The following is a 25,274-nucleotide window of genomic DNA, read 5'->3' on the forward strand; positions in this document are numbered from 1 at the left end:
TCCTAGAGCTGTGTTCGAGGTGGTTTGGGGGCGGGGGGGACTGGGAGTCTTGCCTGCAGTGAGAAGGGCTTTGAAGTGCTATTGCATCTCCCAGCCATTTTGGGTCTGGGGTTAACCGACAGCTGACACCGCCCCGCCTGCACATGCTGGAGGGATCAATCAAAGAAGGGGGTTTGCCATTGGTAGTGTAATTTACACTAACCCACGTCAATTCTCCCCATCAGAAACAATCCTGTAAAACATTTCAATCTACGTTTTCTACTGGCAAATTCTTCAGGTGAAAGATTTCCAACAGCTCCAATCATTAGGGGGCCGTGGGTAACCCTGCTACGTCCCTGGAGGGGCAGTTCCCCCAGCTCACCAGGGAAAGTTTTGCTGGCACTGGCCAGGGATTCTTCTGTATATTTTTGCCACAGGGGCCATTGTCTTTGAGAAAAGTCAGATTTGCCCACTGAGGGCCTGAACCAGCCAGGGGCTGTCGTCACACCCCCACACCCCCCAAGGGAAGGCAGATCAGCACTTATGTTGCTAATGCTGTTGTAGGCATTGCAAAGTATTCTGGGAAGGGTTAAAGGTGTGAGTGTGGGTGAAAGGTTCCTTTGCAGGGCCAACGAGGGGGAAAACAACTGATGTAGCATCCCTAAAGCCAGGATGTTTTGGGAAAAACCGAAGAAGCCACAAAAGGCTGGCTTGGACCCAGTACAAAGAGCACAGGGGGGCAAAAGTCCCGGACCAAGATGCCCCCAGAGGACCCTAAGGTTTAAAACCCTCCCAAGAGCTGAAGCAAATTGGAGATTGGCAGCAGACCCTGGACAACCTGTGCACACAGGACAGTACTCCTGTCCACCCCTCCCCCTCTTCTTCTTACATTACACCCAGGCTTGGCCAGCCTCAGGTAGTGCGGGTATGAGTATGAAAGTGGGTTAGGGCTTGGGGCACCAACGTTTTCGTCCTTCCTCTGAGTGACGTGGGGAGCACCCATCACTCTCCGCTGTTATTTTATTATTTTATCAATAAAGCTTTAAAACTCAGTTGCTTGATGTGCTCCATCATCTCCCCCTCCGACGATCCTGTGGCCTGAGCCTGATCACCTGACGCCTCCGGCAGATTGGGAACAGAAATCTGTCACAGTTTTGGTGGAGAATTGCTAACAAAATCTATCAAACTGAACGCCCCATGTTTATGAGGTGAGGGCCCTCACACTGAGGGAGGTTCAGTGATAGGATTGAAATCTGGGTCCGTACGACCCATTCACTCAATTTCCTGGGGAGGTGCCGGCCTGTGGCAAGGGTGTCTTTTTCTAAACTCACGGGGGACGCTGTGAATTTCAAAGGGCAGAAGCCGCAACCCAGATGCTTCAATCACTTACTGGATATTGAAGAGGAGCAGCTCCTTGATGCCTAGCAAACACGTGGCAATGGAGAGAACGAGGAGGAAGACACCGAAGAAGACGTGCTGTGGTTTGTATCTGCTGCGGAGTGAGAAGGACGTTCCAGGAAACAGGAAGAAGCTGAAGCCCATGAGCCACTGGAGGAGGAGAAGAAAGTGCAGAGGGGCTTAAAGGACCTTTCCCTGCAGAGCCCAGGTTTCCCACTGGAATTTAGTGTTATTACAACAGGCCTCAGAAATTGGAGCAAATTAGGTCCTGGTCCAGCTAACCAAGGATGGTGAGTGTGGGCTAGTCCAGCCAAGCCCTGCTTAGATGCTGGCACAGCCGCAAGCTCCGGCCTGCAGCCAAGGAACAGAGCCTGGAGATTCAAAACAAGCTGGGGATACAACCCAGCAGTCCTGACCCCCAGCCCCTGCTCTAACCACTGGAGAACTCTGCCTGTCGGGCACATACATAGCTCTCCTGAAGGGCACCCTCCTCCTCCTCACCTGGATGAAGTAGAGGCTGAAGGCTGTTATTCCACACCAGCTATGCAGGCTGTACATGTCGGCAAAGCCTTTCTTCCTGTGGTAATCGAACACGGCTATCACACCTGCAGGGACGGCAGGAAGCGGCCGGTTAAAGCAGGGCTCTCATCAGCACTGGAGTCCCATTCGTTAGCCCAGGTGCACACACCCCTCACTTGGGGGTCCAGCCTGTAAACAGCAAGGCCAGCTGGACCTGCCCCCCAACCTGGCATGGGGAGAAGAGCCCCAAACCGCAGGCGCTGAGCCTGGGGAGCAAAGGCTCTGCTCTGGGAACCTTTCTGGGATGATCTTGTTGTTGTGACAGAAGAGGGTGGATTTAAAAGCCTCCTGAGCAGGACGCCACTGACCCGCTGCTCTTGGAAGCCTCCAGCCAACACAGTGGCCTTAGGGGCAGGGGACTGCCATGTGGGTCCTTCCAGGTCACCTTTCCACTGTGGCATCCGAGACTCACCCACAAGGGCGATGACCAGCGCAAAGGCGTGGAGGAGCCCATGGAGGATTTTGACCGAGCGTTTGGTCTCGTTCCTGAAGACCCGGTAAACCAGAAGAGCTGGGAGAGAGAAACGTGTGAGAGACAGGCAGTGGGGGTGGGCAGGGAACAGCCTCCTCAGCTCTGCAGCCCAGAGCAAAGGGAGCCTTCCCCAGGCCAGGTGGGCTAAGCGCAGCAAACGAAGCCTGGGAGCGGTGGGGTCCCGGGGCCCTGAGGAGGGAAGAATCAGCACTAAAATGAATGCATCAGAGCCGCTGGAGGGAGGCAGAGGATGACTCATGTTGACGGGAGCATAAAGCACTTTTGTTCTCCCAACTGCCTTTTCCAAATTTAATTTGCTACAATTAATCTTTTAAGCCCCAGGGACTGTCTGGGGGGCACCTGCTGATGCACTTTCCCCATCACGACTCTGTTCAGCGGCAACTGGCTCTCTGCCCAAGTGGCCGTCTGGGAGACGATTACTGCCCCCAGCTCTCCAGAATCACATTAGTGTGAAACGGAGCAGGGCCCAACGCCGACCTCCAGGCAGCCCTGCTAAGTGCTCTGCCTGATGCGGGTTCTGTGTGGGTAGTGAGAGCAGGAATCTCACTACCCGCACGCGGCTGCTTTTCATAGGGTTTCACTGCACTGTCACCAGAGACAGATGAGGGATCTGGTAACATCCTACTCCAGCACCAAGGCCGAAGAGGTACGTGCCTCGTACTGAAGTAACCCAGTGCAGACAGGGTCAGTGCACCTATTACTAGGGTGACCAGACAGGAAGTGTGAAAAATCGGGACAGGAGGTGGGGGGTAATAGGCGCCTATGTAAGACAGCCCCAAATATCAGGACCGTCCCTATAAAAATCAGGACATCTGGTCACCCTACATATTACCCCAGCTCCAGTCCCCATTGCTAACACCGGGGGGACAGCTTTGTCCTTGGCCAGGTTGGTTACCTGGACCGAGTTACCTTCGTAGTGTCAAAGCCCTAATACTGCTGAACCGCAGCCATGCAATGAAAGGTATGAAGGCCACGATCCCAAGCCAATTACTCACATGGAAATCAGGAGTCACTCCATTTTTAAGGCTGCACTGACACACCTAGACTTTCCAGAGAAGCAGCCGGAGGCATCTGTGTGATTGTGGCAGTGAAGGGGTCATTTCCAGCTGAGCTCAGAAGCCTGGCTGAGAGGTAGGTAGCGTTTTGAATGCTCTTAGCCCTTCAGCAATTCAACATCAGGATCCCAACTTACCATCCCCTTGGAGGAAGACCATGCCAATGATCATGCAGAGAGGGTGGACGTTGAACTGCAGCGCACTTTCCCAAGCAATACCACCCCGGTATTGGCCCATCCAGGCTCCGGTCATGGCAATCACAGTCAAACCTAACAGCTGAGAGACTGCCATGTAACAGGAGAGTCCTGCTGGGCTCGAAGGCCTTGTGAGACTGTCCTCCATGCCAGGCGAGGCCAGGGACACTCCTGGGACAAAATCTCAGACTGCAAGAACAAGGAGAAAAGTGATCAGCACGGCAACCCAACAGCATGCTGGGGACACTGGGCTGCCCATAGGGACCAGATGTATTTCTCACTCCTCTTCACCAGGGCTGTGAACTCTGCTCAACTTCTACTGAGATCAATCTCAGGGATTAGAAACCTGCTATCAAGACCCATCCCTAGTTTTCCGCCCATCCTGACTCAGAACCAAGTCTCCCCAGAGCAGCTTGCTACTCAGCTTCAGACAGGACCTGTGAACCCTAATCCACCCACTCCCAGCTCTAAGAGAGCCTATGGAGCTGGCCAGCCCACAGCACCTTGCTCCATTCCTCGCACTCACTGCTCTGTAAAACCAGCCCAGATATTACTGTGCTGGACGTAGAGAAGTGCAGCTCTGACACTGCGTTGCTGGCATGTAGACAGGCAGCACTCGGCTGTTGAATTTAATTGTCTTATTCAATATTTATCTGGAGGGAGACGCACCCAGAGGGAGGCAGGCTGGGTACTGTGTCTACGCCACAGAGACAAACCCACGGCACAGGTCAGTGGACTCCGGCTCACAGGGCTGGGGCTGCTGGGCTACAAATAGCAGGTGAGCTTAAACTGGAACATCTGCACTGCTATTTTTAGCCCCGCAGCCCCAGCCCCACAAACTTGAGTCCATTATTCCAGGCTCAGCGACTCAGGGCCATGGGGTTTGATTGCAGTGTAGACACACGCCTGGGCTAGGATTCCCCTGGGGGTGGATTTCATTTTAAAGAACTAGAAGGGAGAGGGCCGGAAACAGTTCTGCCAAACTGGCCAGTCAAGTTTTTTTTCACTGAGCTTAGTGGCAGCTTTCAGTGTCTCCCCTCATTGGCCAACACTGCTCTAGCCCTGACCTGCCTTCCTGGTTTGCCTAGAGCCAGTCAGGGGACAATCATGGGACAGGGTTAGCTTGTGGTGTTATAACGATCTCTCAAATGCTCACCTGCTGCAAGAGGTTTGGCTGGACGACTTAGCACAAACGACACGTTTCAGAGGGGCAGCCCTGTGAGGCTGTATCAGCAGAAAGAACAAGGAGGATTTGTGGCATCTTCTGCCCCTCCACCCCCACGAACATGATACAGTTCTGTGGTGACCTAGAATCCTATTTTCGACGTCTCCGACTCAAGGAATATTTCCAACATACCTCTGAACAACATACTAATCCACAGAGACCTCCCTACCAACACTACAAAAAGAAGGATTCTAGGTGGACTCCTCCTGAAGGTCGAGACAGCAGACTGGACTTCTACATAGAGTGCTTCCACCGACGTACACGGGCTGAAATTGTGGAAAAGCAGCATCACTTGCCCCATAACCTCAGCCGTGCGGAACACAATGCCATCCACAGCCTCAGAAACAACTGTGACATCATAATCAAAAAGGCTGACAAAGGAGGTGCTGTTGTCATCATGAATTAGGTCGGAATATGAACAAGAGGCTGCTCGGCAGCTCTCCAACACCACTTTCTACAAGCCATTACCCTCTGATCCCACTGAGAGTTACCAAAAGAAACTAAAGCATTTGCTCAAGAAACTGCCTGAAAAAGCACAAGATCAAATCCGCACAGACACACCCCTGGAACCCCGACCTGGGGTATTCTATCTACTACCCAAGATCCATAAACCTGGAAATCCTGGGCGCCCTATCATCTCAGGCATTGGCACCCTGACAGCAGGATTGTCTGGCTATGTAGACTCCCTCCTCAGGCCCTACGCTACCAGCGCTACCAGCTATCTTCGAGACACTACTGACTTCCTGAGGAAACTACAATCCATCGGTGATCTTCCTGATAACACCATCCTGGCCACTATGGATGTAGAAGCCCTCTACACCAACATTCCACACAAAGATGGACTACAAGCCGTCAAGAACACTATCCCCGATAATGTCACGGCTAACCTGGTGGCTGAACTTTGTGACTTTGTCCTTACCCATAACTATTTTGCATTTGGGGACAATGTATATCTTCAAATCAGCGCCATTGCTATGGGTACCCGCATAGCCCCACAGTATGCCAACATTTTTACTGCTGACTTAGAACAATGCTTCCTCAGCTCTCGTCCCGTAACGCCCCTACTCTACTTGTGCTATCTTGATGACATCTTCATCATCTGGACCCATGGAAAAGAAGCCCTTGAGGAATTCCACCATGATTTCAACAATTTCCATCCCACCATCAACCTCAGCCTGGTCCAGTCCACACAAGAGATCCACTTCCTGGACACTACAGTGCTAATAAACGATGGTCACATAAACACCAGCCTATACCGGAAACCTACTGACCGCTATTCCTACCTACATGCCTCCAGCTTTCACCCTGACCACACCACACGATCCATCGTCTACAGCTAAGCTCTGCGATACAACCGCATTTGCTCCAACCCCTCAGACAGAGACAAACACCTACAAGATCTCTGTCAAGCATTCTTACAACTACAGTACCCACCTGCAGAAGTGAAGAAACAGATTGATAGAGCCAGAAGCGTTCCCAGAAGTCACCTACTATAGGACAGGCCCAACAAAGAAAATAACAGAACGCCACTAGCCGTCACCTTCAGCCCCCAACTAAAACCCCTCCAACGCATTATTAAGGATCTACAACCTATCCTGAAGGATGACCCAACACTCTCACAAATCCTGGGAGACAGGCCAGTCATTGCCTACAGACAGCCCTCCAACCTAGAAGTCACCTACTACAGGACAGGCCCAACAAAGAAAATAACAGAACGCCACTAGAAGAAAAGGAGTACTTGTGGCACCTTAGAGACTAACCAATTTATTTGAGCATGAGCTTTCGTGAGCTACAGCTCACTTGGATGAGCTATTACCAGCAGGATAGTGAGTTTGTGTGTGTGGTTTTTGGGAGGGGGGTGAGAGAACCTGGATTTGTGCAGGAAATGGCCCAACTTGATTATCATGCACATTGTGTAAAGAGTTGTCACTTTGGATGGGCTATCACCAGCAGGAGAGTGAATTTGTGTGGGGGAGTGGAGGGTGAGAAAACCTGGATTTGTGCTGGAAATGGCCCAACCTGATGATCACTTTAGATAAGCTATTACAGCAGGACAGTGGGGTGGGAGGAGGTATTGTTTCATATTCTCTCTGTGTATATAAAGTCTGCTGCAGTTTCCACGGTATGCATCCGATGAAGTGATTTGTAGCTCACGAAAGCTCATGCTCAAATAAATTGGTTAGTCTCTAAGGTGCCACAAGTACTCCTTTTCTTTTTGCGAATACAGACTAACATGGCTGTTACTCTGAAACTTGTGGCACCTTAGAGACTAACCAATTGATTTGAGCATAAACTTCCACAGGCTAAAACTCACTGCATCGGATGCATGGAGTGGAAAATTCAGTAGGAAGATTTTTTTTATTTTACACACACAGAGAACATGGGTGTTGCCATACTCACTATAATGAGAGTGATCAGTTCAGGTGAGCTATTATCAGCCCCGGGGGTGGGGGTGTGTGTGTGTGTGTGTTCAGGATTCAGAGGTCCTGTCTGTACTCCTCGTTCTTTTAGCACAGGTAGTGGCCACACTCACGGCTAAGAATGAATAAGGTGAACAGACTTCCCTTTCCTTACCCACCAAGGGGTCCCCTCTCAAAAAAAAAAAAAAATCTCCATTTTATCCTCACTGGGAACACTCTCACCTTCTCCTCCAGCTGATGCCTCATGTGGGTCTTATTTATATTATAAATTCTTTGGGGGCAGGAAACAGCCTTTTTGTTCTGTTTGGAAAGCAGCTGGCACAAAGTGATGCTGGTCCGTGACTGGGCTCCTATATACTACTGCAGTGAAAGATATTAACATAACTCTGGGTTTGTAAAGCATTGTATCAATGGGTCTGACCAGGGTAGCCAGCTCTTGAGATTTTATCACAAGTCTTGCAATTTGGTGATTTTCTTAAAGGCCAGCTCTTGGAGTCAGGCGTGAGAGAATTGCCGCTTTCTTTTACAAAGCAAGTTTGCAGCACACATCATTGAAGAGAAAAGCTTGAAACCGTGAATCCTAAAGGCTCAAAAACCAGACAGCAGATAAAGCAAACTTTAAAATAAAAATTGGGGACCTCCCTCAATCGCCATGAGTTTTCAAAGATAATGGCCAATGGCTCTGCAATCCCATCTGCCAACTCCTTTAGCACTCTCGGATGCAGCGCATCCGGCCTCATGGGCTTGTGCTCATCCAGCTTTTCTAAATAGTCCCAAACCACTTCTTTCTCCACAGAGGGCTGGTCACCTCCTCCCCATGCTGTGCTGCCCAGGGCAGCAATCTGGGAGCTGACCTTGTTCGTGAACACAGAGGCAAAAAAAGCATTGAGTACATTAGCTTAGATTATTGTGGGCAGTGGTGTTGTAGCCAGGTTGGTCCCGTATCTTGCTAACTGAGACTGTCATAAATGTATGTTCTGAGTGGAAAATTTACTTATGAATTTCAAACTATAAAGGGTATGTTAGTTTGTTGTGGGAGTACTTATCAATTACATTTTTACTGTTAACGCTGCATTTCGGAAATGACTTTGTTGCTCATATAATCAAAACACCTTAGATGAAGTTTTCTTATGTAAAAAAGTAAAACTTTATTAGGCATTTATTAATTTTAACACTTAAAAGTGTTTTTTTTTTCCCCCCAAGCCGCTTGGAATGTTACTAGAGATAAGGGTTTTAATAGATTTAGATACAGTCAGGCCTCGATTTACAAGGTGGTTATGTTCTTGAACAAACACCGTGCAAATAGAAATCACGTAAAAAGACACCAAGGGTCTATGGGAAATAAGGGTTTAGGTTCCAGGCTCACAAGACGACCTCCCTAATTTATCCCATACTGTACAGGTTTTATTTAAAAAAATTAATGAAATTTAAACTTGCTACTAACCTTTACTGATGTTGAGAATGAACTTGACATGATATTGCTGATGTTGAAGTCAGAACTCTGAGGGTTTGTCTGGGGAGGCCGGGGATCATGGAGGCAGGAAGTATGGGGCTGGAGGAATCAGGGCCACCTCCCCCTCCCCCTTCAGCAGGCCTTACAGGGGGCAACGGATAATCTGACTAGAGGCCCCCTGGCCCCAGGCACGCTCCCGAGGAGTAGCGTCGGGGCGCGGTGGCTTGCCCCACTCCGCCCGGCGCTCCATCAGGGAATAGGGTCGTGGCACAGGGGCTCACCCTGCTCCATCTGCCCGGCATTCCAGCTGGGGAGCGGGCAAGCCCCCATGCGCCAGCTGGAGTGCTGGGCAGGCAGGCGGAGTGGAGCAAGCCCCTTGCCCCACTCCCTGGCTGGAACACCGGGTGGGCAGAGCGGGACAAGCCCCTGACCCTGGTCCCCAGCTGGAGCGCCGGGCAGGCAGGCTGGCATAGTGGGGCAAGCCCCCGGGTCCAGGCCTGGGGTGGGGGCCCTGGCCGAGTGTCCATTGCCCCCCGCAAGGCCAACTAGAGGGGGTCATAGAATCATAGAATACCAGGGTTGGAAGGGACCTGAGGAGGTCATCTAGTCCAACCCCCTGCTCAAAGCAGGACCAATCCCCAATTTTTGCCCCAGATCCTAAATGGCCCCCTCAAGCATTGAACTCACAACCCTGGGTTTAGCAAGCCAATGCTCAAACCACTGAGCTATCCCTCCCCACCTCCTGCCCCCCTCCTCTGCCATTGCCCACCCACCCGAAGTCAGGACCCACCCTAGTGTCCCATCCTGGCTACGCCACTGATCTGCACATCTTGGCAACCACGGGGCACCGTGTAAAAGTGAATCCATACTTTGTACAAAAATAAAGGGTCACAATTTATTGACCATGCATAACAAACAAAAACACCCACACATCCTGTAAATCGAGGCCTGACTGTAACCATTGCTTTCCTTATAAAAATGGGGTTAGAATAATTTTATTCATTTAAACAGTGGTACAAACAGCTGCAATAGGAGGAATATTTAGTTTACAATCTCTATTTAAGTAGCGCACTGAATAATACTCAGTGAATAAGTGACTTATTTCCATTTTGTTCAGCGTCCACCTCAGACATTGGGGGTCCTGAACATACGCCGCCATCTGCAAAACATACAACTTCAGAGTCATCTGCAGTCCCACCATCAGTGCTGCAGCTACATGTCGGACAGTAATTTACTTCTAGTTAAAAAAAAAAAATCTTCTCATCCTTTCAGCAAGAGATTAAAAGATTGCTCAGTTCACTTATACAACATATTCTCCCTTTCGTTTTGTTCAGAACAAACATTTCATTGAATGGTTCGATCATTACAGGCCGAGCACACGTTGCTGGAAGGATCCTGGATACAATGTCTGAGAAGGAAATTGAACAGCATGCAAAAAACACTGACAGGAAATTCATTAGTCTGAGTCTTGATGGGTGGAGCAGCGTACACAGTGCTTGTGTGACAGACATCCCATATTGTGTTATCTAACAGAAACAATACATCAGGAAATGCCCATACAGCAGAATACTTAAAAGTAGTAACAGAAACAGCTATAACATACTGAACAAGAATTCAAGCGTCAAGTATGTAGCTGTGTCATAATACTGCAAATGCAGCAAGGATGAGAAGAAATCTAGAAGAACATAATGAAAGGAAGCTGAAACTTATAACATGTGGGCGCAATTCTCATTTGAGGCCTCTTTTAGTCAAAGACTTAAGTACAACTCCAGGAATAAAGGAAAATACAGCTGAAATGGCAAAATACTTCCATAACAGCCACTCTGCGTCAGCATCAAAGAGAAATACAGAAGGATCCAAACTAATTCTTCCCCTAGATGTATGATGGAATTCAGTGGTTGACAGTTTTGAGCTATTTATTAAGAATTGGCCTATTCTGATAGCACTGTGAAGACAATGACAAAAAATGATGGAACCATCACAGCCAAAGTAATCAACACTGGACTAAGGAGAAATGTTGAAGATATGCTGAATGTACTGAAACCTATTTCCATAGCCTTGGACAAACTGCAGAAAGACTGCTGCAGGTATTGCTGATGCTGTTGAAATTTGGAGAGAACTTCAGAAGACATGAAAGAAAAAGACCCGGCAACATAAGAACATAGGAATGGCCACACTCGGTCAGACCAAAGGTCCATCTGGCCCAGTATCCTGTCTTCTGACAGTGGCCAAGGCCAGGTGCCCCAGAACAAAGTTAAGATGCAGGCAGTAAACAAGCGAATGGATTAAGCACTTACTCCACCTCATTTTCTTGCCGTTATTCTCAACCCAAAGTGTCAGAGTAGATACCTAACTGCTGAAGATGTTGCCAACCATAACAGAGATCAGAGCTGGAGGTGAGCATTCAAGCAGTGCATGTGTGCTGATGTTGCTTTAAAGAAATTCAACACCACTGAACTGGAGGTCACTAGCTAAGCATCTGGAACCAGAGTTTGTTGAAGAGCTAAACCAGCTTCTGACAGCAGTAGCTTCTATGCCTACAGAAGAAACAATATTTTCTTCATTTGAACTAATTCAGTCAAAGTTGAGAAATCGATTGGGAGTTGAAAATGCAAGAAAACTTCTCTCTTCCAGTCTATGAATAAAAATGGAGGAGGGAGGGGATGAGATCTACCGGTTTCAAAAGTTTGCAGGACACCCTAAGTAACTTAGGGGACAGTTGCCTCGTTTTCAAGAAACATAGGTGAATACAAACTTAACTTCCAGTCACTTTCACTTAGGCAAACTGAAAATTTTCACAGGCTGATATGAAATAATCAATTAATTCACTGACTGCAGTTAATCCCTCTGTTTAATAAGTCATTCCACTGTAAATGTGAAACATGTTTTGATAAGATAAATTTGCATCTAACACATGTAAAGTTGTTTTGTTTAATAAAAATAAATGTTATATGTTGTGTGTGTTTAATTCCAGTTACCATCCCAACTTGACACAAATCATGAGTATATAGTAAATGATATACTGATTTACTATTTTATAACATACTAAAAATGTATAGTCACTAAGAATCTGAAAATATTAAGCTATATAATTGCTTAAATAAAAGTACACAATTCTAGTGTACCCTCCTAGGTAGCAAACAGATACACCAATTCTAGTGTAAAGCCTCTATTTAACTTTAAAATCAATGTATTTTAATGGTTACTCAACCAGTGAGAATGCACTTTTCTTTAGGATATAACTGAAGAACAAACAGAAAAATTGATTAAAGTCACTGATTTAAATCGAGGTGTTCCACTTGGTGATTTAAATCAATCCACCCTGAGCTAAGTGCATGATTTTGGGGGCTGGACTCATGATTTTGAATCGCTAGTAGTTGGCGATTCAGGGACAGAGTGAGTCAGCATTAAACGGCAAAACCTTTGCTCATACAATGCATTGTTGAAGGGAGATCTTGATTGTTTTGCTCTCTGCATAGAGCAAATGGTCTTTTTCCAGCACTGGGCTCCTAAGTGAAACCCTCAACACCTAGTCTCTGCTGGTATTCATGATGGAGTGCCTAGATCTTCATTAAACTTAAAGAGGCAACACTTCGCAATTGGGAAGCAAGAAAACCAAGCAGGCAGGATTTTTAAGACCTACTTAGAATAAGTGAGCGAGATGAGATGGACATAGAAGTGCTCTGGGGATGAAATATAATGCTAGATTGGATTTGTGTCTGGTGTTGGTCCCCATAACAGAACTGTCAACTGCTCGGCATCTGGAGTGCTGGGAGCTGTTGCAGGGGAAGATTCTCACTCTCTCTCCACCAAAGAAGGGAAAATGGGTGCAGATGACAGCAGCATAGCTACACCTGCACAGCCCCTAGTGTAGACGCAGCCTACACCGACAGGAGGAGTTTTTCCATCGGCGTAGTAACACCATCTCCCCAAACGGTAGCAGCTAGGTCGATGGAAGCATCCTCTGTCGACCGAACTGTGTCTACACTGAGGGGTTTGTCGGTGTCAGTCAGGGTGCTGCGCAGATGTACAGGTTTTCAGTGTAGACCAAGCCTCAGTAATTGCTAATAGAGACCTTCTGAAACAAAAGTCTGACATGCCGCAGCCTTTCTTGGGAGGTAATAGAAACAGGGATAGAGAAAGTGGAGAAACCCAAAGCTTGAATAGCAATAGGTCCGGGGAGAGTGTGAATACTCCTGGTACATGGAATTTTTTAACCGAAGGCTAGTAAGCACATATCTGTATTGACAGGGCCTTCATTTATGAAGCAGGGCGTTCAAAGGCTCTAGTATCGGACTTCCTCGTCCCCAGCATCCACCACAGGAGAGGAGGCCAGCTCCCTCTGATGCTCTCATCCTCTACCACACACAATTTGGCATGAGCTGTGGGTACTCAAGAGGGGACCAGGGCAGGCAGAGCAGAGACGCTGCACAAAAGGAATGAAGCAGGTTGGCAGAGCCAGGTGACCGGGCAAAGCCTAGGCCAGGTGACGCCCTCCCTTCCATGTTTATCCAGCAACTGGAAAGCCATGTTGACTTTCAATTCTGCCCAGGCACCAGAGCAAACACAATGAATTGTCCACCTGGCCCTTTATCTATTCCCTAAACCCGCATTAGGGCTACAAATTAACTTCTGTTAGGCAGTGGCAAGGGCTAGGTAGGGTTGCAACACCATTTCTGTTGCATAAATAAGTTCAGCTTGGAAACTGGTATGCCAGTTCAGAGTCCAAGGCAGAGCAAGTCATGCAAACTGGAAGTCATTTAGTCAAGTGGTTCCTGAAACAGCAGCGTTCCCCCCCCCAACCCAATTTTAAATTTTCAACTTGGAGGGGCACAGAAATAGGGGGATGAGCCCACTGGCGGTATCCATATGGACCTTATCCCACTGGAATGGCTCTGTTGGATGCTTACTCCACCACCACATATCCTGAGCCCTGTGGGAAGGAGCAGTGGGTTGGGAGCGAGGAGATCATGAATTCAGTCCTCCCCCAGCTGTTATTAATGTTTCTGCGCACTTTACACCAGTTTTTATTGACCCAGGCTGGCCTCAGGGACTGGCAGCTATCAATCTCCCTGTGTTACAGAGAAGATGACGGAGACTGCACAAGGTCACTTTAATTAGACTCCAATATTGCAGACGCAAATTGCTAAAGGCTATGCAAACAAATGGACAAGCCTGTGAAGGCTACATGTTTGCCTCTGTAACAGCTGCTTTACCACATCTCTTTGCTGAAACCAGGAATTCTATTGACTGTGCAAACCACTTGCAAAGTGTCTTGATTCAAGAGATAAACAGGAAGGTCCCCATTCACACCTGCTGCAGACTCACGGGAGAGGCATTTTGCTTCCACAAATGGAATTTCTGTTCCACCAGAACAGCTAAGGCTGCAGTGAAGTCTGTTTAAAACCTAGTTGTTGTCTCCTCTCTAAAATCCATTTTAAAAAAAATCAAGCAAGGCTGATAAGACAGATAAGACTGATAGGGGAGAGGCCTGGCAAAGGTTCCATATGTCACATCTGGGACAGCCAAGAACAGAACCAATGTGAGCCTGTCATGCTGCCTCTCCACCAGGCACCGTGCACCAGCAGGGCCTTCATTCCCCATAGCCTTCCCAGAGGTGGGACTTCAAACCTTATGTACTGTCTCATTGTTTCCTTGTGCTCCCCTGTCTCTCTATATCCATCTGTTGTCTCTTGTCTTATACCTAGATTGTAAACTCTTTGGGGCAGGAACCATCTTTTCGTGCTGCGTTTGTACAGCACCTAGAACAATGGAGACCTGTCCATGATGGGGGCTCGTAGGTGCTCCCATAATACAGATAATAACCCCCCTCTATACCCCCGAAAAAAACCAATTAAATGTTACAAGGGGGGGGGGGAAGACCACAACACAAACTTACATAAAGCAGGTTTCAGAGGAACAGCCGTGTTAGTCTGTATTCGCAAAAAGAAAAGGAGTACTTGTGGCACCTTAGAGACTAACCAATTTATTTGAGCATGAGCTTTCGTGAGCTACAGCTCACTTCATCAGATGTTTACCGTGGAAACTGCAGCAGACTTTATATACACACAGAAATCATGAAACAATACCTCCTCCCACCCCACTGTCCTGCTGGTAATAGCTTATCTAAAGTGATCAACAGGTGGGCCATTTCCAGCACAAATCCAGGTTTTCTCACCCTCCACCCCCCCACACAAATTCACTCTCCTGCTGGTGCTAGCCCATCCAAAGTGACAACTCTTTACATAATCAAGTCGGGCTATTTCCTGCATAGATCAAGGTTTTCTCACATCCCCCCCACCCCCATACACACACAAACTCACTCTCCTGCTGGTAATAGCTCATCTAAACTGACCATTCTCCAGGTTTAAATCCAAGTTAAACCAGAACATCTGGGGGGGGGGGGGTAGGAAAAAACAAGAGGAAACAGGCTACCTTGCATAATGACTTAGCCACTCCCAGTCTCTATTTAAGCCTAAATTAATAGTATCCAATTTGCAAATGAATTCCAATTCAGCAGTTTCTCGCTGGAGTCTGGATTTGAAGTTTTTTTGTTTTAAGATAGCGACCTTCATGTCTGTGATTGCGTGACCAGAGAGATTGAAGTGTTCTCCGACTGGTTTATGAATGTTATAATTCTTGACATCTGATTTGTGTCCATTTATTCTTTTACGTAGAGACTGTCCAGTTTGACCAATGTACATGGCAGAGGGGCATTGCTGGCACATGATGGCATATATCACATTGGTGGATGTGCAGGTGAACGAGCCTCTGATAGTGTGGCTGATGTTATTAGGCCCTGTGATGGTGTCCCCTGAATAGATATGTGGGCACAATTGGCAACGGGCTTTGTTGCAAGGATAAGTTCCTGGGTTAGTGGTTCTGTTGTGTGGTATGTGGTTGTTGGTGAGTATTTGCTTCAGGTTGCGGGGCTGTCTGTAGGCAAGGACTGGCCTGTCTCCCAAGACTTGTGAGAGTGTTGGGTCATCCTTTAGGATAGGTTGTAGATCCTTAATAATGCGTTGGAGGGGTTTTAGTTGGGGGCTGAAGGTGACGGCTAGTGGCGTTCTGTTATTTTCTTTGTTAGGCCTGTCCTGTAGTAGGTAACTTCTGGGAACTCTTCTGGCTCTATCAATCTGTTTCTTTACTTCTGCAGGTGGGTATTGTAGTTGTAAGAAAGCTTGACAGAGATCTTGTAGGTGTTTGTCTCTGTCTGAGGGGTTGGAGCAAATGCGGTTGTATCGCAGAGCTTGGCTGTAGACGATGGATCGTGTGGTGTGGTCAGGGTGAAAGCTGGAGGCATGCAGGTAGGAATAGCGGTCAGTAGGTTTCCGGTATAGGGTGGTGTTTATGTGGCCATTGTTTATTAGCACTGTAGTGTCCAGGAAGTGGATCTCTTGTGTGGACTGGACCAGGCTGAGGTTGGTGGTGGGATGGAAATTGTTGAAATCATGGTGGAATTCCTCAAGGGCTTCTTTTCCATGGGTCCAGATGATGAAGATGTCATCAATATAGCGCAAGTAGAGTAGGGGCTTTAGGGGACGAGAGCTGAGGAAGCGTTGTTCTAAATCAGCCATAAAAATGTTGGCATACTGTGGGGCCATGCGGGTACCCATAGCAGTGCCGCTGATCTGAAGGTATACATTGTCCCCAAATGTGAAATAGTTATGGGTAAGGACAAAGTCACAAAGTTCAGCCACCAGGTTAGCCGTGACATTATCGGGGATAGTGTTCTTGACGGCTTGTAATCCATCTTTGTGTGGAATGTTGGTGTAGAGGGCTTCTACATCCATAGTAGCCAGGATGGTGTTATCAGGAAGATCACCGATGGATTGAAGTTTCCTCAGGAAGTCAGTGGTGTCTCGAAGGTAGCTGGGAGTGCTGGTAGCGTAGGGCCTGAGGAGGGAGTCTACATAGCCAGACAATCCTGCTGTCAGGGTGCCAATGCCTGAGATGATGGGGCGCCCAGGATTTCCAGGTTTATGGATCTTGGGTAGTAGATAGAATATCCCAGGTCGGGGTTCCAGGGGTGTGTCTGTGCGGATTTGATCTTGTGCTTTTTCAGGAAGTTTCTTGAGCAAATGCTGTAGTTGCTTTTGGTAACTCTCAGTGGGATCATAGGGTAATGGCTTGTAGAAACTCGTGTTGGAGAGCTGCCGAGCAGCCTCTTGTTCATATTCCGACCTATTCATGATGACAACAGCACCTCCTTTGTCAGCCTTTTTGATTATGATGTCAGAGTTGTTTCTGAGGCTGTGGATGGCATTGCGTTCCGCATGGCTGAGGTTATGGGGCAAGTGATGCTGCTTTTCCACAATTTCAGCCCGTGCACGTCGGCGGAAGCACTCTATGTAGAAGTCCAGTCTGCTGTTTCAACCTTCAGGAGGAGTCCATCTAGAATCCCTCTTTCTGTAGTGTTGGCAGGGAGACCTCTGTGGATTAGTATGTTGTTCAGAGGTATTTTGGAAATATTCCTTGAGACGGAGACGTCGAAAATAGGATTCTAGGTCACCACAGAACTGTATCATGTTCGTGGGGGTGGAGGGGCAGAAGGAGAGGCCCCGAGATAGAACAGCTGCTTCTGCTGGGCTGAGAGTATAGTTGGATAGGTTAACAATATTGCTAGGTGGGGTGAGGGAACCATTGCTGTGGCCCCTTGTAGCATGTAGTAGTTTAGAAAGTTTAGTGTCTTTTTTCTTTTGTAGAGAAGCAAAGTGTGCGTTGTAAATGGCTTGTCTAGTTTTAGTAAAATCCAGCCACGAGGAAGTTTGTGTGGAAGGTTGGTTCTTTATGAGAGTATCCATTTTTGAGAGCTCATTCTTAATCTTTCCCTGTTTGCTGTAGAGGATCTTGATCAGGTGATTCCGCAGTTTCTTTGAGAGCGTGAGGCACAAGCTGTCAGCATAGTCTGTGTGGTATGTAGATTGTAATGGATTTTTGACCTTCAGTCCTTTTGGTACGATGTCCATCTGTTTGCATTTGGAAAGGAAGATGATGTCTGTCTGTATCTGTACAAGTTTCTTCATGCAGTTGATAGATTTCCACTCCACAACATACTAATCCACTGCTATGGGTACCCGCATGGCCCCACAGTATGCCAACATTTTTATGGCTGATTTAGAACAACGCTTCCTCAGCTCTCGTCCCCTAAAGCCCCTACTCTACTTGCGCTATATTGATGACATCTTCATCATCTGGACCCATGGAAAAGAAGCCCTTGAGGAATTCCACCATGATTTCAACAATTTCCATCCCACCACCAACCTCAGCCTGGTCCAGTCCACACAAGAGATCCACTTCCTGGACACTACAGTGCTAATAAACAATGGCCACATAAACACCACCCTATACCGGAAACCTACTGACCGCTATTCCTACCTGCATGCCTCCAGCTTTCACCCTGACCACACCACACGATCCATCGTCTACAGCCAAGCTCTGCGATACAACCGCATTTGCTCCAACCCCTCAGACAGAGACAAACACCTACAAGATCTCTGTCAAGCTTTCTTACAACTACAATACCCACCTGCAGAAGTAAAGAAACAGATTGATAGAGCCAGAAGAGTTCCCAGAAGTTACCTACTACAGGACAGGCCTAACAAAGAAAATAACAGAACGCCACTAGCCGTCACCTTCAGCCCCCAACTAAAACCCCTCCAACGCATTATTAAGGATCTACAACCTATCCTAAAGGATGACCCAACACTCTCACAAGTCTTGGGAGACAGGCCAGTCCTTGCCTACAGACAGCCCCGCAACCTGAAGCAAATACTCACCAACAACCACATACCACACAACAGAACCACTAACCCAGGAACTTATCCTTGCAACAAAGCCCGTTGCCAATTGTGCCCACATATCTATTCAGGGGACACCATCACAGGGCCTAATAACATCAGCCACACTATCAGAGGCTCGTTCACCTGCACATCCACCAATGTGATATATGCCATCATGTGCCAGCAATGCCCCTCTGCCATGTACATTGGTCAAACTGGACAGTCTCTACGTAAAAGAATAAATGGACACAAATCAGATGTCAAGAATTATAACATTCATAAACCAGTCGGAGAACACTTCAATCTCTCTGGTCACGCAATCACAGACATGAAGGTCGCTATCTTAAAACAAAAAAACTTCAAATCCAGACTCCAGCGAGAAACTGCTGAATTGGAATTCATTTGCAAATTGGATACTATTAATTTAGGCTTAAATAGAGACTGGGAGTGGCTAAGTCATTATGCAAGGTAGCCTGTTTCCTCTTGTTTTTTCCTACCCCCCCCCCCCCAGATGTTCTGGTTTAACTTGGATTTAAACCTGGAGAATGGTCAGTTTAGATGAGCTATTACCAGCAGGAGAGTGAGTTTGTGTGTGTATGGGGGTGGGGGGGATGTGAGAAAACCTTGATCTATGCAGGAAATAGCCCGACTTGATTATGTAAAGAGTTGTCACTTTGGATGGGCTAGCACCAGCAGGAGAGTGAATTTGTGTGGGGGGGTGGAGGGTGAGAAAACCTGGATTTGTGCTGGAAATGGCCCACCTGTTGATCACTTTAGATAAGCTATTACCAGCAGGACAGTGGGGTGGGAGGAGGTATTGTTTCATGATTTCTGTGTGTATATAAAGTCTGCTGCAGTTTCCACGGTAAACATCTGATGAAGTGAGCTGTAGCTCACGAAAGCTCATGCTCAAATAAATTGGTTAGTCTCTAAGGTGCCACAAGTACTCCTTTTCTTTTTACATAAAGCAGGACATGCAGTTACAGTGCAGCTGCACACAGCTCTAACTCTGCCCTAGCAAGGGTGCCAACAGAACATCACAGTACCTTATTCCTCCCCAACACACAAAAAGCTACTTTCTATGTGCCCACCACAATTCCAGATCAGGACCTCTACTCACACAGTCCAACAGGACCTTCAGTGTGGTCTGAGCAGCAGCACTGACCTGGTTGGGGGACAGGGGAGCTGCTACTGGTTGATAGATCACACCGAGCTGCCTTTCCTTCGTGTGGCAGGTTTCACAAGCACAATGCAAGAGCTAAAGATGCACTAAGCAATTTTCTCCTCGCAGGTTAGGGAAGAGTTTCCCACCACTGAAGGAGGACAGGACAAGGTGTTGGTGTCTCAACATTAGTGGTCTCTTTTCATGTCACACAAACGTTCTTTTGGAGAAAAGGTAACTATGTGCTAGCTCCCAGCGCCGGGGTGTGGGGTTTTGAAGCCTCTCAATCTGGAAGGGTACAGGAGCAGCAGGCAGCATCGTTAATTCCACCTTGAAGTTTCTGTGTAAGTGACAGAGGCAGATTAAAGATGCCAGTTGAACCAGGGGAGATTTATTAAGAACACACACACACTTCACTCCTAGCCAGAGCTGCAGGCTTTATTGGATCATACCCGATAAGTGGATTAAGACAACTGGCTTATTCTATTAGATTGCATTGAAAATGCCAGCTGTGTGCATGTGGCACTTGCAGCCTGCGGGCAGAAGAGGCTCTGGAAGGGTCATTAGGAATCAAAAAGCAGAGGAGTCTTAAGGCAAGCAGCAGGCACTGTCCCTTTGGGAATATTAAGGAACTGGGTCATAGGGCTCCTCTCTCTCAGCCAAAGGCAGGCACCTCTATTCCCACATATCTCCCGGGGCGGGGATGGGGACACACGACACACTTGCAAACCAGCTAACAGCACTTTCCTCCTGAACATGGAGTGGGGACATCAAGGCACCCACCAACGTTGGGACAAGAACTCTTCGCCAAGGGAAATCCTGCCCCTAGCCAAGAGGGAAGGGGAAGGAGAAGGAAGAGATGCAGCCCCCTTATCTAACCCCATAACCTCAGAGGCAGCCCCAAAATTCCTAGCCCTAAATTAAGCCACCAGTGGACAAATGGCCATTTGTCCATCCACAGTACAAGATGGCTGGGAGTTAGTCAGCCCCCACCGTCCTACAAGGAGAATCAAAGAGCCTTGGAAAGCTGTGTACAAATACCACTTGTCATTTTCCTCCCTCCAGTCCCCACACCATACAAGGCAGTCTGCTGCACCAGGATGGAGTCCTGGAGACAATCAGACACCAGAACTGGCATCACCAGCTATTTTTAGGGCACAGAATCCAGGTGCCTCCTGCAGAGCTCACTTTTCAACCCAGGTACCGGGGGAGTTCACCGCAAGGGTTGTTACCAGGCTGGGAAAGAGCAGGACACGGTTGTGGTAGCAGCAGGACAAATTGCCACCACCATGACAGAACTTAGATGGCCCTGGCAGTGCATGTGGCTGTAACAGACCTTCTCCCAGGGGCTGGGCACCAAACCAGAGAAAGGTTCATGGCAGGTAAAAAAGATGGATGCAGGCAAAAAAAGGCACTAGGAAATATTACGGACAGCAAAGCACACACAACATGGGACCTGAGATATTAACCCCTTACAGGTGCAAGGGGGACTAATTCTACTAGAACTTAGCTGTGCATTGCTATAATCGTAAAATGGCCTTCAGAAGCCTCATGTGCGGCTGACTTAGGAGCTATCCACAGGGCAATGCTGTTTACATGAGTCAGCCTGGAGGTGGATCTGGCTATAAGTGTTTTGACTTGATGCTCTGCCCCTTAACAACCAGATATTCCAAAGGCCTCAGCTCCTATCTAGGTATCATTATAAGCGTCCAGATTTATGGGATTGCTCAGCATGCTGGCTGTGGAGCAAACAGGCCATCGGTGTCAATGGGGGCTGAGCCCTTTCAGAACATGGCCCTTGTTGTGGGTTCTGCGCACTTGGAAATCTGGCCCTTACCATCTAAGAGATTCCTGGTCTGCAGAGAACAGCTGAACACACAATAGCAGGAAAGACCGTTCCAAAGGAAGGAAACACACTCATCAGCTGCTCTGGTGTAGACATTGCTTTTGTTCTCTAAATCTAAAATAAAGGTCACTCTGACTTAACTACATGACTACTCTTTGTGCCTGGAGAAACATAACATGCTGTAGGGCCAGGGCATCAGAGCAGTAACCCTGAAATGGAGCGAAATACAGACGAAGATTAACTTGATAGCATGAGGGGATAATGGAGATGTGTTCTCTTCAGGGTCCCCTCGAACCGGTACCACAGGGGACATTTTCTATTGAGGAGGAAAAACCCCTTCACAAATATTATTGCAAAGGTTAAGATTTTGTCACCATTATTTTTAGTAAAAGTCACGGACAGGTCGCAGGCAATAAACAAAAATTCATGGAAGCCCGTGACCTGTCTGACTTTTACGAAAATTATGGGGGGAGGGACTGAAGCCCAAACCCCGTGGGGTGCGGGAGAAGCACGAGCCCCGCTGCAGGCAGCTGAGGTCCCCGGGGCCCCTGCCAGCTAACCGGCCCTGCCACCTTGGGGCTGAAGCGGAAAATGTCACGGAGGTCTCTGAAAGTCACAGAATCTGTGACAATCTTATCCTTAATGGATACCATAAGCAATAAGAGAGTCTCTCTCCATTTCCACCCACCTAACCAGCAATGGAAACACCCAGTGCAGGACAGACCCTCTGCCGCTGCAGCACTAAGGACTTAAACACCAGCTCGCCTCACCCCTCTTTGCGAGCTGTGCAGTCCAAGCCACAGTCCCCTCACCCCAGTTCCCCCATCCCTTCTATCAATGAGCTGCTGCTTGCTTCCATTGAACATCTCAAGCAGCTCCCAATGACAGAAACTAGGAGGGGACCATAACTTAAAAGAAAAACAAGACATGCATCTGGAGCTGCTACCTCCCCCCACAATGGGTGGACAGACTCCACCCAAAAAAAATAAATACACTTCTACTGGAAAATACAGAGATCAGTCTCAAGTCACTAAATCTCAGTATCAAGATCCCACACAGTTAGCCCTGCTACTGGGGCTGGTCAGTGCTGCTGGTCAGAGCCCCACCCCATACTCCCAAAATTAAAGCCTACAGAGTCAGTGCTAAACTAGTCAGAAGAAGACTCACATGGACTCCTAGACAGTCAGTCCACACCACACTTCAGTCTCGAACAACAGCGAGAACAGCCCCTCTGCGATTCAGTATCATCTGCCAAATGACAGCTGCTTACCCAATGCTCTCAGCTGTGCCGGATGTTTCAGGCTAGGTTAATCACCTCCTGACAATCTGCCTCAGCTAAACTGGTAACACCTGAAGCAAGATCCCCAATTAAGCTCTGCATGCTGCGAAACAGACGTCCAGAAGCAGTTAACCCATTCCGCTTCACAAGGCAGTTGCTTTGCAGCTGTATGAAATGGTAAAGCGACCATCGCTGGTAGAGGTCTGTGTTCTTGTGGACACTTACAAACAGGAGCACAACACATTAGTGCCAATTCTCAGCTCCCAATCATTTAGCCACTGACATGATCCCCTCATGGGCACAGGAAACAAGTGAGACATGTCCTGTCGGAGCCTTGAAATAAAGCATCTGACAAAAAATAAACGAATGCAACCACCCTAAAGAGAGTTTTTACAGCTGGTCATTTAAAAGAATCAGAAAGTTAGAGGTGGAAAAACCCTATCTGGCTGTCCAGTCTATCTGCAGGGATCAGTGCAGGATTGGTCTCTCCGGGCATCTTCTAGTCCCTTGTCCAATCCGATTTTTAAAGTCCCCAATAATGGGGCTTCATCCTTTTCAATCCTCCTTCAAATACAGCTCACACCCTGGAGCTTGTTATATCCCAATATTCAGCCTACACTTTTCCTTGATTTCATCCTATTACTTCTAGCTAAACCTCAGGTTACTACATAAAGCAATTCCCTCCTTCCTTGGCCTTAACAGTCTGCAAATATTTGCAGAGTGTTAGACCCTTCCTTAGTCAGCGCTAACCAAGCTATACAACACCCAGCTAAAATTGTTACAGCTACATTTTCACAAGAGCCCATACATCAGATGCAAGTTGGATGCTGAGTTGTTGGGAAAACCTAGCTGTATGTGGCACAGTGGAGCTGCTGGGTGCTGGGCACTTTTACAGATCTGACAACTAAGTAAGCAAATATGGGATTCAGAGTAACAGCCGTGTTAGTCTGTATTCGCAAAAAGAAAAGGAGTACTTGTGGCGCCTTAGAGACTAACCAATTTATTTGAGCATGAGCTTTCGTGAGCTACATCAATATGGGATTAGCTCTTCTGGAAATTCAGTCCTGATTGTGGATGCTGAGTCCTGGGAATTCTAGCCCTTGGCTTAAAATTTCCTTATAAATCAAACCCTCCAGGTCAGGTCAGTTGTTATTCTCTGAACACTCTCCAGTGTCAATAGTGTTCTGGTAACTCAGTGCCCAAAGCGGAATGCAATATTCTAGGTGGGGGTTCACCTTGCAGAGAAGCACTCTTTCCTCCCTGCTCTGTGAATGGTGTCTTTTTTAGGAATTTATCTGACCCCCCATTTCCACAGCATATGAGTGCCTACGATCTTTAATGCAGTTAATCCTCACACATCCCTAGGAGGTAGGGAAGTGCTCTTACCCTCTGCTTACAGATGGGGAACTGAAGCACAGAGGCACTAAATGACATGCCCAAGATCACACCAGAAGTATGTGACAGAGCAGGGTCCTGGGCTAGTGCCCTAACCACTGTGCCATCCTTTCTCTCTGCAATCCAGGATTACACAGCCCATTGCAAACTCCTGTCTAACTTGCTGCCCACTCTTGCCCCTAGGTCTAGTTCATCATTACAGCTGCCTGGATATTTCTCTCACATTGAACACGTGTGTTTCAGATCATTTCTGAAGTCATTTGGTTTGATCTGATAGAATCCTGTGAGTGCTGACTGATGGAAAAGTACAGTTACTTGGGGCACCCCCACCAGGAAGTGAGGTCTGCCTAGCATATTTTATGGAAATAAGAAATCTATATGGGAATGTGAATCTTTTCAAGAACCAAGTGTCAATAAATTCCCCAACCAAACCCAAGGGAAGGAAAGGGAGGTTAAGAGAAAAGAAAGCTATTTAAAGTTTGCTAAATAAACAGTTTTGGGTCAATTGTTATAGGCTTGTAGAAACTTTGCAGAAGAGAGAGAAACAATCCACTCCCCCTGGGGAAACATTCTCCGCTCTTCAATTTCTTCAAGTGCTTGTGATGTAACAATGAAATTATTGCCAACAAACTGAAGCATAAGGCAGCTGGATAAGAGAATACAAAGGACAGGGTGGGTGGCACCTGGCTTATGGTCCTGCCTGAAGGCCCCTGCCCTCTTGTCCCATCATCTGACTAAATGCAGCTCTCAGATATCACACAGCTTCAGCACTGACTGACGAAAGGGTCCACCTGCTGAGCAGGAAACACAGCTGAGAGAAAAGGCCTGTCGTCAGTTAACTGAGGAACCAACCCTGACCCATTAGAAGCCTAAGCACTTGCATTCCAGCTACCCCCCTATACAGTAGCCCCCATCCTGTGCCCAATTACATCTTGCATGCTGGGGCCTCCAGCCCCTACCCCAAAGTCTTGCCACTATTAAGCGTTCGCTTTCCCCCATGCTTAGTGCTAGGAG

At 47.7% G+C, this 25,274-nt stretch overlaps 1 protein-coding gene across 4 annotated transcripts in view; it reads right to left on the reverse strand.

Annotated features, from left to right (window-relative positions):
* CYB561 (cytochrome b561) overlaps nucleotides 1-25,274 on the reverse strand; it is a 30,207-nt gene that overhangs the window by 3,508 nt on the left and 1,425 nt on the right. Inside the window, exons 1-5 of one of the 4 annotated variants that reach the window (XM_048830188.2) lie at nucleotides 24,944-25,046; nucleotides 3,642-3,887; nucleotides 2,369-2,467; nucleotides 1,879-1,982; nucleotides 1,370-1,527 (exon numbers count right to left, since the gene is read on the reverse strand). In XM_048830188.2, coding sequence (XP_048686145.1) covers nucleotides 1,370-1,527; nucleotides 1,879-1,982; nucleotides 2,369-2,467; nucleotides 3,642-3,846 — 566 coding nt within the window. In that variant the 5' untranslated portion in view covers nucleotides 3,847-3,887; nucleotides 24,944-25,046. Of the gene's footprint in view, nucleotides 1-1,369; nucleotides 1,528-1,878; nucleotides 1,983-2,368; nucleotides 2,468-3,641; nucleotides 3,888-22,753; nucleotides 22,824-24,943; nucleotides 25,047-25,274 lie in introns of those variants that run through there. The other 3 variants (XM_075123739.1, XM_048830187.2, XM_048830189.2) reach the window with 3 other exon arrangements.

The sequence above is a fragment of the Caretta caretta genome, chromosome 27 (genome assembly GCF_965140235.1).
Source record: "Caretta caretta isolate rCarCar2 chromosome 27, rCarCar1.hap1, whole genome shotgun sequence".
Classification (NCBI taxonomy): Eukaryota; Metazoa; Chordata; order Testudines; family Cheloniidae; genus Caretta; species Caretta caretta.